Here is a 12,709-nt window from a genome sequence, read left to right on the forward strand (position 1 = left end):
CCCTCGAGAAATGCTAACCACAGCATCTGTGTGGTTTTAATATGCCAATTTGCACTGAGACTTATCTTACAAGTACATTCCTGGTCTAGAGTAAGGTTTTCAGTATTATATACACAAGACTTAAGATCTGAGAGAACCAAGAGTATCTAGTCTCACAGTGAGTGGAAAAACAGATGACAAAGCAGAACAACATTTAAACCACAGAGCTCAAATTGACACCTCAGGGCAGTGGTTCTCAACCTCTGAGTCGCAAGCCCTTTCCTGGGGGTCACCTAAGATTATCGGAAAACAAATATTTACATTAACAGTAGCACAAATGCAGTTATTAAGTAGCAAAGAAAATAATTTTATGGCGGGGGGGGGGTCACCACAACATGAAGAACTATACTTAAAGGTCGCATCATTAGGTAGGATGAGAACCACTGGCCAGGGTTTCAAAACTGATTTCAAGATGCCAGTTGGGGAAGAGCTCTCTCTGCACAGTCTGGAGGTGTGTGTCTGGCCTGGGTCCAGCACTGCCTTTCTCCAGGGCAAGAGCTGCCACTATTGTGCTGTGGCCAAGCCTACTGTTCCCATTGTCCCTTCAAGAAAAAGGTCCAAGCTATTCATTTACATCCACATGCCCAACCAGTGAACTTGTCAAGTGAATTTCTTCCTTCAGCTAGGGCTAAAAAAGGGTTATAAAAAACAGGACCACCCATGGGACCACGTAGGCTGGGAATGACTTCAACCAACTCTGACAGAAACAGAGTGATACAGCATGTCATCCTTGTGGGTGTCAGCTACTCGGCTCCTGCCAGTAGGTTCCCGAGCTACGGTGGCTCAGTCTACTACTGCCACGTCTTCAGAGCATTCCAATGTTGCAAACTACTTCTGTGTGAATATCCTGAGTTTCTGAAATACTGACATGGAACTCAAACCACTTTTAACCGACCATTCAGTGTTGGCTAAGAAACCATGAGCCAGATGGTGGCTAGAATTCTACCTTGACATGTTACCTATTATTAGTCTTTTAGGAAAAGTCCAGGCATATATGTTGGTTCTCACTTAAAACAAGTTGAGTACAAGTCTCGTCCAAACAATGGGGATTACAAAAAAAAAAAAAGTGCTGCATGAAATCAGGAAATCATGGTATAAAACGGGAAAACTAAAACCTCGGTGCATACTAGAACCCTATGTGTGACACCAGCTACGACCAGGGGCAGTTCTGGCCCTCAGTAATGCTGCCCAAAGGCTAATTACTTCCAGTCCTGTTCAGGTGGTTTGGGTTTTTTTGTTGTTGTTGTTCTGTTTTGTTTTTGAGAGAGAGTTTTCTTACTTAGTTGTGGTCAAAGATGCCATGCCCTCTACCCAAGAATTGTAACAGCTGTGTATGGAGTTTTAACATTTACAGTATTAGATAGGGCCATTAGCAATTTTATTTTAAACTTAATATATGTTAATGAAATGCATTTATGTGGAAAGATCCAGTTACCAGCCATCAAAAACTCTTCTATGTTGAAAATGTAATTTTAATAGATAATTCTTTATCGTACATAGAACACAATAGAATACACCAGATTCTGAAGAAACTCCAGAAGTTATGAAGTGGGGAAAGGCAGATGGGCAACAATATCCACTGCAGGAGACAGATTCCTGACTGTAAGGTTAGCATTTACACGGATAGGACTTAAAAATAACAAGAATCAGAAAGTCAATGTGGAAAAAGGTGGCAAAGGATGATTTCACATGGGAAGAAAATAATTAATACCAAAATAAAAGTTAAAAAGAAATAGCTGGGCATGGTGGCCTTTATAATCCTAGCAGAGGCAACTGGGTCTCTGGGTTGGAAGCTAGCCTGGTCTACATAGTGAGTTCCAGGACAGTAAAGGTTACACAGAAAAGAAACATGCCCTCAAAAACAAACAAACAAAAAAAAAGAAGAAGAAGAAGAAGGAAAGAAAGGGGGGGGGCGATTCTCAAAGCAAAGCAACACACAGGAACTGAAGAGCTAACAACCCTCCTGTAAGCCGGTTGCTTGGGCTTCACTCATTAGATCTGCAAGACTCAAAACTGCCTGCACAAAGCTCAACTGGCTTCCTAATAGCACAAACAATACACACAGGTTTCCAGACAAGAACCATCTGAGGCTCAAACGTGGACATGTGAGTTCTCTATGACATCCACTTGTCATTTTTATGGTGGCTGTTGGGCATGCCCAACTTTCAAGCATGGCAAGACACCAATGATCACCTAATTAAATCAGGAAACATTTATTTAAAACTTCTAGGAGGGTTAAAAAAAATAGATACTGATGCTTCATGCATGCTCAGAGCCAGTTTATAAATACTCATTCAGTAAAATCCTATCACAAATCCGCATTAATGAAACAAACTGGTAGAATTCTCCATTTGCCAATCAATTTGTCAAATGGAGAAGACCAAACAGAATGTTCCATCTGTTTAAATTTTAAATACGATTGTCACATCGGGAAAGTGAAATAAACACAGTAAAATAAACTGTACAAAGGCAAAGTAGAATAACAAAAAATATTTTACTAAAACATAAGATTTACAGAAGTTTCCAGACAAGCCATACAAAATGGTCACAAGCTTTTTTTTTTTCTTCTTCTTCTTCTGGGGGGATGGGGCAGAGAATCTACACTTGACAGCAAAGTCACAATGTTATTAGTGAGGGCTGTGATGTTTATTTAATGTTCCCATTTTGGTTCAGACAATCAAGCTTGTCCATCTACAGCGTCTAAAGTTAGACTTGGCTAGAGAGCATATGCTAAAAAACTGGTTAGCTGCATTTAACCACTGCAATTAGATCCCATAAGAGGGGGAGGGAGAAAGGAAACCATAAAATTAAAATAAAACTTTCCCCCTAAAAAATAAAATAAAAACACCCATACCCCTGGCAGCTAACCCTGACAACTACCTTCATTCACAGTGCTTTGTACTTAAACCATGATGGGGAAATGAATCCAAGCAGTCACTGCTTTTAAACACTTCACAACAACCCGGATGACACTTCTAGCCTCTGCTCATGCTTTCCAACAGTGAATCAGGACAAGACATAGATTTGCTAATGTGCATGTAATCACCAAAGATGAAAATGCCTGGGCTTTTATTCTGTAATGTTTCTAAGACTGTGTCCATTAAATGCAAACAAAAAAGAAGAGTCTTGGCAGAACAGGAGAAGTGATGTACACTTGATGATCTGATCGACTTAAATATTATTCATGGCATATAGCCTAGTCCATGCTCTCGCTGTAGATTAAAAACAAATAAGCAATTGTTAGTTTACTTAGTTCATTAGATTTCTTTCCAAACACCATAAACAGCAAACAAGCACAATTTGTAGAAATGCTATACTATAAATACCCTCCTAAATTCATAGCATCTCCTATAAACTGGATCAGAATCAGTTTTCTGAATGTCTTATCACCAAAGCAGTACAACTGTTTTCTAAGGTTCTCACTATTTAGACCAGACTAGCTCTAAACCTTTCATAAACTTCAACAGATGGACTGCATTGTTTTAGCTTTCTCTTCTGAATAGCTGATAATGTTCTTCACTGGTTTTGTTGTAACTGCAGTAGGAAGAAGTCTGTTGATTCCATACTCTACAAACTGCTATATACTTTAAGTGGACCATAAAAATAGTACAAAACAGCTGCAAGTTTTCTAGTCTCTTCACATACTGCTGGTACAGGAGATACTCACTGTGAGATCCATGTGCTTAAACCCACAGTGCAAAATCACCTTTTCTAGATTATTTTTAATCTGAGCTCATTAAAAAAAAAAATCAAATGGCAACAAAGTTGTTTTGAAACGCAGAAGCAGATAAATATGAAGTACCTGTTTCTATGGCTTGGGCTTCATTGGTCTTCCACTGCTCGGCTACATCATTTGCTAACGGATCATCTGGATTAGGAGCACTTAACAAAGCCTGGATTGATAGCAGAACTGTGCGAATCTGCAGTGCTGGGGACCATTTATCTATGAAGGTAACAGGCCCAGTATAATATAATAAAGCATGAAAAACTTCCCTCCCACACATTGGTGTTAGCATAAAAATGATTACAATGTTTAGATTCTAAATATGGAATGCTTAAGACAGAAAGGACACAGTAATATAGCATAGGGTTACAAACAACACTTACCTTTCAAAATATCTAAACATATTCTTCCCAACTTGTCTACATTAGGATGATAAATTTTGGTCATGAAACGTACTTTAGGTGCTGCCATTGGGTATTCTTCTGGAAGGAATAGTTCAAGTTTAAAAGTCCCTCCCTCAAAGGGGGAATCTTGGGGGCCAGCAATGACCACATGAAAATAACGGGCATTGCTCTCATCTGGTTCTGCTTTAATGCCAGGAACTGGTTCAGCCAGCAAACGCTGGGTTTCCTACAACAGAAAAACAAATACTTGTGAAACAAATGTCATTTCACTAGATACCAAAATTAAAAGTTCATTTTTCTAACTAGACAGAATCTCCCAGTGAAACATTATTTAGCTAATCAAACGTAAATTTCAAAGAAAAGAATGTTTATTTGACCCCCAAACCATGCCAAAATACTATGTCATGCACAGGCACACACAACCCCCCCCCAATAATAAATGCTAAAAAGGCTGTTTAAACTGGGAGTGGTGGTGCATGCCTTTAATTCCAGTACTTGGGAGGCAGGTGCAAATGGATCTCAAGTTTGAGGCCAGCCTGGTCTTCACAATGAGTTCCAGGACAGCCAGAAAATTGATGTAAAAAGAAAAATGACACCAGAATTGTTACAATGAGTAAGGCCATTTGTTTTAAACTTTACTAAAACCCAAACCACTGAACTCTCCCTTTCTAAATAAATTGATCATTCTTTGTATTTAAAAGCCAACTAGAATACTTAAGGATATCAAAATCTCTGAATTCTCAAATCTCTTACATAAAATAGTTCGGTATTTACAGAAATCTTCTTGTATATTCAAACCATCTCTCAATGATTTGCAGTGCCTAATACAATGTGAATGTTATGTAAGTAGCTAATACACAAACTAAGCAACAATGACAAAATCCCTTTTATGTTCAATAAAGACACACTTTCCTCCCATAGGATTTTTCCATCTGCATCTGGTGGAACCTATATACACAAACAGCTAACTATAATCAAGTACTGGAGATGAGAACAAGTCTAGGAAACAGGGTGTGGTGGCAACAGCAACTTAGGCAGAGGCGGGCAGAACTCCTGAGTTAAACGTCAACCAGACCTAGAGAGTACAATTCCTAGTAAGGGAGAGACAAGAACATGTAGAGGGCAAGCGGGGTGGTGGCAGCACATGCTTTTAATCCCAATACTCAGGAGGCATAAGCAGGTGGATCTCTTTGAGTTCAAAACCAGCCTGGTCTACAGAGTTCTAGGACAGGTTCCAAAGCTACAGACAAACTTTGTCTCAAAAAGCCAAAATAAATAAATAAATAAACAAATCAATCAATCAATCAAAATAAAAATGTCTAGGGCACCTAAAAGGGAAGAGAAGGGATGGAGGATACAAGGCAGGGTGCACTGATCTACACTGATAAGCCTAAAACTGACTTTTATAATTTTTTTTTTAAATGCTGCAAGATCCCCAGTGTCAGTAGGCAGTAGCGGGCCATGTGGTAGCAGACAACGGGCCCTGGGAGCAGCCAGTCTCAGGCAGAGATGGCTGCTGGTCCCTGAGCAATGGCTGGTCCCAGGCAGGGAGACACAAACATGGATAGACAAGACTTGCAAAGTGAGGTTGAATATTTATTCAGAAGGTTATGAAGGGGGAAGAGGGAGGGAGAGGGAGAGAGAGACAGAAAGGGGAGAAGAGAAGTGGGGAGAGAGGCAAAAGAGAAGCTGCCTCTCTGAGAGGAAGATGGAAGAGAATGAGCTCAGGCAGGAGGCTGAAGATCAGCCTACCTCAGCGGATGGGGGAGGGAGTGGGCGTGGCTTGTCTCTTAAAGGGACCAGGGACCAAAACCATAACACAGACACTCCGTGAAGAGCCTTTAATGCTTCCCAATAATCATACCACATTCTAGTTCCCATGGCTATTAAACCTCAAAATACCCATCCTCACCCCTGCTTCAGACTGATGCTCTGCTTCCTACTTCCTGAGAAGGCAAACATCTTTAAGTTTCCACGATGCCATCTGCACACGTACCCACATGCTGCCGAGCTTCTCACTTGCTCCTACCAGAGCCCTTTACCAGAGCCACCCTCTCCACTAGCGCACTGCTCTCCCTCACCATGGTGCCAACATCTCTCTTGAATCAGTTTTCCTTTTTTGACCTTTCCCAATTATTCAAACTTCACGATATTTTCCTAGCAGGAGGAGGTAGCAAAGTTGGCTCTCCTCACAGCAGACTGTGAAGCCACAAGCTCGGCATCTTCTGCACATGACCATTTCTCTTCCAGCTTGTCTGCCATGTCGTGACACAGTGGGAAAGGTCCTCATGAAAGCAAAACACTGTCTGATCTTGCACTTTCAGCCTCTAAATGTGAGCTAAAATTCCTTTAATACTTTAGTACAATAAAAGAAAATGGACTAGCACAGCAACCCAATCTCAACTTTCTGATCTTCCCCAATTTTTCCCTATGTCAGTTAACCCATCGCTGATCCATCTTCTCCTGTAGGCTAAATATCCAATCTGATTTAAACTTCCAAGAGTCTCACTGAGCATGTGTACAGCCCTGGGTTGGGCCCCCAGCAAAGTCAGAAAAGATTCCACAAGTCTACCATGGCTATGCTGCTTCTCACCATCCCTTCGCCTCTGCTCAAGCCTCCACCAGCTCTCAATCACAGACTAACATAACCTATCGTGGGTCTACTTTTCACACATATTTAAAAGTCAAAGCCTTGCTATGGACTTCTGCACTCTGCCTACCTTTCCAATTCCTCTTCAGCTATCCTCCACCCCAACCTCTTTGTTCAATCCTATTTAACTTCCTTACAGTTCCTCAACCTACTAGGCATACTTCCATTTCAGAAACCACACCATTCCTTTCCCCAGGAAACACAAGGGCGGCGGGGGGGGGGGGGGGGGGGAATAGTAAAGATCAGTGTAGGAGCAAAGAAATGAAAAAGAACTAGATGGTAACATTTATTTTGGCCCTACCTCAACCTTGTTTTATCCCAGGTTTCCATGAAAAGAGAAGCTGGAAAAAAGGGACAGGGTCCAAAAATCTAGGGCACCACTCCCTGATTATACATAGTAGCAGCTATTTAAAGCTCTAACAAGCAACCAAAGGTACCTCCAAGACCAGATCCTAAAATAGCTCCAAAATCACTCTTCATCTTTGTCAGATGCCACATTCGCACCTATGCCATCATATGTTTACCTACCCTGAGTCAGGCACTCTTCCCAAAGAAAGCATTAGTGGGGTGTGCGGTGTACGCCTGCAGACTTTGCACTCTCCAAGGTTAAGAGCACTTGCTGATCTTGTACAAAACCAGAGTTTGATTCCCAGCACTCAACCATCTGTCACTATTTCCAAGGGCTCCAACTCCCTCTTTTGGACTTTGTGGGCACCCAGAGGCATGTACACAGATGTACATATATAATGACAAAAATAAACTCTTTGGTTTTTGTTGTTTCAAAACAGGGTTTCTGTGTGAGGTCCTGGATGCTCTGAGACTTACTCTGTAGACCAGGCTGACCTTGAACTCATAGAAATTTGCCTGCCTCTGACTCCCAAGTGCAGAAAATTCATGTAAAGCAGTTTTCATACCTTAAAAAAATTACTAAAATCACAAACTTTCACTGTCAATGTTTTTTCTCCCCCCTAATATACCCCTGATTTGGGGCAAGGTCTCATGTAGCCAAGGATGCCCTTGAACTTGTGATTTTCTTGCTTTGACTTCCAAGTTCTGGGGTTACAGGCCTGTGCTTCCATGCCCAGCTAATATGCTCAGGAACAAAGATTTTGTGCAGGTTAGGAAAGCACTGTCAACCCATTCTAACAAAGCCTTTACCTCTCATTAAGGAATTAAGGGAAACATCATTTTTTCCTCTCTCAAAGATTTTTTTTTTCCTGCCAGTGTTCTAGTGGCACACATCTTTAATCTGTGCACTTGGGAATCAGAGGAAGGCACATGCCTTTAATCCCAACATTGAAGAGACAGAGGCAGATACATCATTGTGAGCTCTAGGCCAGCCAAGGCTACATAGTGAGACTGTTTTATAAAACAACAAAAACCTTTATCTATAGGTAAAATTGAGAAAGAAAAATAAATTTGCCAATTTTCCTGTCATACTTCAAATCCTAAGTGGAAAAGTTGCAAAGTTTAAGATGCTCATATGAAATGAAATCTACATTTGTATAATACTGAGACACAGGAACAACCCCCTCCCAACATACACAAAGATTTTTTAAAAAATATTATTTTTGTTTCATTTTGAGACAGGGTCTTATGTAGGACCAAGCTGGTCTCTAATTCAGAGATCAACCTACTTTAGCCTTCCCAAGCGCTGGGATTAAAACTAGTGCACAATTTTAATTTTAATCTGACTGGCAAAAATAGTATTTTTAGCGATTGTTTGTTTACTTTGAAAGTCAGAGAGACAACATGTGGAAGTTGATTCTTTCCTTCCACTGTGTGGGTTCCAAGGACAGAACTCAGGTTATCAGGCAAGTGCCTCTACCAGCTAAGACAACACACACAAACTCAATGTTCTTAGAATAGTAATTTATGTGAAAAATAAACTTCTAATAATATCTTTACCCAATTATTAACCCAATATATTCAAAATACTATCTGAACATGCTATCAATATAAATACCATCTCAACATGCATCAGTATAAAATAACAGAATGGCTTAGGTTTTTTTTTTTTTTTTTTTTTTGGTTTTTCGAGACAGGGTTTCTCTGTAGATACGGAGCCTGTCCTGGAACTAGCTCTTGTAGACCAGGCTGGCCTCTCCTCGAACTCACAAAGATCCGCCTGTCTCTGCCTCCCGAGTGCTGGGAGATCTTTTTTCCATACTGAGCTTTTACAAATTCGGGTTGTACTTTACACTAAGCACAAATATCAATTCTCACCTGTTCCTTAGCTACAAGATGCTATCACCTACAGAGTAAAAATCAAGATAATCTTATTACTGACATGCCATTAAGAATAAATTAACTCAATATAATGAGTAGGTTAAATTTTTGTAGAGCAATTTTAAATTATCACTGTTTCCTTTCAAAAAGAATCGGAAAGTACTATAGAAGACTTGGAGTCACTAACAAGTAGTGTGAGAATTGCTGCTTCCTGCAGTCAGAACACTATTTATGAAAATGACTGACATAAAAAGGCAACCACAAGAAACATTGGTTAATTACCAAGAAACAATCTCATTTCTTCAAGTGAACACCACCCTCTAGTGGACAAAGACATCAACAGATGAAACAAAAACACAAACTACCCTTTTTTAAAGTTCATTACTTCACCCCAGTAGCTTGTCTTCTTGTTTCTCCCTTCTTCAAACTGTAACATATGGTCATTTCCTATGCTAAGGGAAGGATAGCTCTAATTTAAGTATGCCCTAAAAAGAGACATATTCTGATCTGGATTTCAAATGCACTTAAGAAAGCTAATGGGGGGGGGGTGGCGCACAGACGGTGAGGGGGGCCAAGGCTGGAGGAAAAAGCTCGCTACCCCCAACAGTCCCTTCTCAAGCTCCAAGGGACAACTGTGGACTTGGGGACCAGCAAGCACCCTCAGGACACTAGAGGGTGGTGGTGAGCTGTGGCCACTGCAGAGTGAAGGCGCTGCTGCTGCGCTGGTCACCAAGGAGTACCAGCGACTGGTGGCCCAGGGTGCCAGGCCTGAGGCCCCCAAACGGAAGTAGGTCAATGATGGTGGGGATGCTGCTTTACCCAGTAAGCGACCATGGGCCAGGCAAGAGAACCAGGAAGCCAAAGGGGAAAGTGGTGTGGGCTGTGACAGAGGTGGCAACAACACTACCAGTAGCAAGTGCTAGGCTGAGCGAGGAAGCACAACCCTCTGCACCTGAGCGTCTGGCCCGGACTATAATTGTATCTGCATCAAGGACAACTTCTTGGGGGCAACACTGGGTGGCCGTGTGCTGGCTGAGGTGGAAGCCCTGAAGAGGGGCGGGCGTCTGAGAGATGGGCAATTAGTGAGCCAAAGGGGACCAGGTGGCCTGGGTAGAAGGTCACAAGCCAGGCTGCAGGAGCACGGTGCCCTCATGGCTCATGTGGACACAGTAATCCGCCACTGTGCAGGGCAGCTGAGGAACTAAGTCTTCAATGAACACATAAAGGTCACGATGACGTGTTACTCAGGCAATGGGCTCCAGGACGTGTGGCATGCTGACAATCCCCACCACGACGGGCGCGGCATCATCTGTATCTATTACCCGAATCAGAACTGGGATGTTAAGATCTTCCCTGAGGGTCAGTCAGTGGTAGCCAACATCAAGCCACTCTTTGACAGGTTGCTCATTTTCTGGTCTGACCGACGGAACCCACGAGGTGAAACCAGCCTATGTCATCAGGTACGCCATCACTGTCTGATGCCAAGGAGCGGGCGGCAGCCAGAGACAAGTATCTGCTAGCATTGGGACAGAAAGGTGTCCGAGTTCCTGTATCACAGACAACTACACTCACCTAATGGCCAACCCACAGCTGCATGCATCAGCAGCTCCCTGCTTCAGGGGAGCCCCAGGCCCAGCTGCAGCTCACTAACCTCGGTGCCCGCTCCCCACCTGCCACTGCTGCTACTTCTGGCTTGCCTCTGCGCTGTGTGGTGTGGAGGACATAAGGGTCACTGAGGACCAACAAGGAGAGACTTCTGCTGCCCCGTGTTTGGGGCCAGGTTGTGACCTAGGCAGTGGCCGGTGTGGCTGGTGGCCTATGCCCTGCCATGTCTGGTCCATTGTGTGTTGAGCTGAGAGGAGGCAGAATTTGGGGTTGAGGTGAGTCTGCTGTCAAAGGTCTTTTGGGGGGGGGGCATACGCATACCCCTCCCCACTCCTCCAGCCTGGAATGTGAAGTGACTCCCCAACCCATTGGCTGTGGTACTTTATGGACTGGGCTGCCATGGCTTGGGCAGACTAAGGTGCCATGAGGAGCATGGGTATAGAGGTCCCGCCAGCCAAGAAATAAATGTTTCCCTCAGAGCTGGGGGAAACAAACAAACAGACAAACAAACAAACAAACAAAAAACCCGCCAGCAATTGCAATCTCAAAAACTAAACTAATCCTCAATTCCCTATGTGCTTGCCTTCTGTGCCCAGAAAAGCTACTGGCCCCAAAGGGATCCTGAATGTGGATCCTAAAGTCAAAAGAAGAGAATGGTTCTCTCAACACATGCCCCCTTCTCTTCTACCCCCTGGATGTTTTTAGGTGGCAAAAAGAGACACTTTCCAAGAGTTGGTACCAGGGACTAAATCTGAGAAGATTTTTAATCTAGTATAAAGCTTTTCTCAAAAAGTTTTATTTGGAGGCTGAAGATATGGCTCAGTTGGCATAGTGCTTGCATTCAGGAAGCCCTGATGTTCAATCCCTAGTATCACACACAGCAGAGGGAAGAGGCTAGAGTAACAGGAATCCAGACAATCAGCCTGGGATACAGACCTTGTCTCCAAGCAAAATTCCCCAGAAATACAAATGACCTAGAACAACAACAAAAGGCCCTGGGCTCATTGTACCAGTAAGTAGCAGGTAAGAAAGTATACTACTCCACTTAAGAGTACTAAGCAATAGGTGGGGCCAAATGCTGCTATTTATGGGTCAGAAACCCACACCCTAATTTTATCCCTCCCCAGTAAACTAAATCAATACTTCTGTGAGGTTCAAGGAAAAAGAAATGGACACTGGGGGAGCAAAAGTTCAGAATGCATAATCAGGTTGTTTCTTGGGTCTAAAACAGACAGTCTCCACTTTCCTATTCTCCACCATCACTCAAACTGGCACAATGGTTTTTGGCTCACTTGCCAAACTTATAAACTATCAGTTAACAAGAACCCCAGGTAGTAAGTGTCAATTGGTAAAGTGTCAATTGGTAAAGGCAGATGTGACTTATGCCTGCAACCCCAGCACTTGGGAAAGCTCAGCCATGAGGACTGTTACAAAAGGGGCCAGAGTGGGTGAGGAGAGGAAGAAAGGGAAGCAGAGTCAGCAGCATTTATGATGCTTATGTGAACCCAATCGTTGACAAGAAAAAAAGCCTAACAAAATGTCCTTGTAAATTACACTTAATTTCCTTGACTACCATCCCCAATTCTTTTGTCAACCACGCATACCTAAACACATCAACTGGTATAGTTTATACACACCTTATACTCCTTAAGGACAGGGATAATGCACTACTCCCAGATAAGAATGGATACAATGATCCATGCCAAATGTTGATGTAAGTGTTCTATATAAATTAATTCACTCAATCCTCATACTTAGTTAATAAATAAAGAGCAGAGTAACCAGTTAAAACCAGGAAACAGCAGAACCAAGGCTTAATCCAGGCTTTGGGCTCTACTCCATCTGGCTTCTTAATCTCAGGTACAGACTAACTGGCCTGCTGGGGCTGTAAAGCGCACAGGAGTTAAGAAGGGACTATTTTCTGACCTTTATAATCACCAGTTCACGAAAGTATATACTAAAGTTCTATGACTTTATAAATTTACTAATGAATGTTTATTAGAGCTTGGTTGTTTGTTTTGTATGTAATGCTGAAGTGTCAACTTTTTTTTTTCCGAG

The 12,709-nt window shown here is 42.4% G+C and overlaps 1 protein-coding gene and 1 pseudogene across 1 annotated transcript in view; one reads left to right on the plus strand and one right to left on the minus strand.

Moving 5' to 3' along the window:
• Nucleotides 1–2,228: 2,228 nt before the first annotated feature.
• Ube2n (ubiquitin conjugating enzyme E2 N) overlaps nt 2,229–12,709 on the minus strand; it is a 30,505-nt gene continuing 20,024 nt past the window's right edge. Inside the window, exons 2-4 of the mRNA XM_075954055.1 lie at nt 4,147–4,393; nt 3,842–3,982; nt 2,229–3,251 (exon numbers count right to left, since the gene is read on the minus strand). Of these exons, the coding sequence (XP_075810170.1) occupies nt 3,211–3,251; nt 3,842–3,982; nt 4,147–4,393 (429 nt within the window). The 3' untranslated portion in view covers nt 2,229–3,210. The remainder of the gene's footprint in view (nt 3,252–3,841; nt 3,983–4,146; nt 4,394–12,709) is intronic.
• Nucleotides 9,583–10,622, plus strand: LOC142839008 (prolyl hydroxylase EGLN2 pseudogene; annotated as a pseudogene).

The sequence above is a fragment of the Microtus pennsylvanicus genome, chromosome 20 (genome assembly GCF_037038515.1).
Source record: "Microtus pennsylvanicus isolate mMicPen1 chromosome 20, mMicPen1.hap1, whole genome shotgun sequence".
Lineage (NCBI taxonomy): Eukaryota > Metazoa > Chordata > Mammalia > Rodentia > Cricetidae > Microtus > Microtus pennsylvanicus.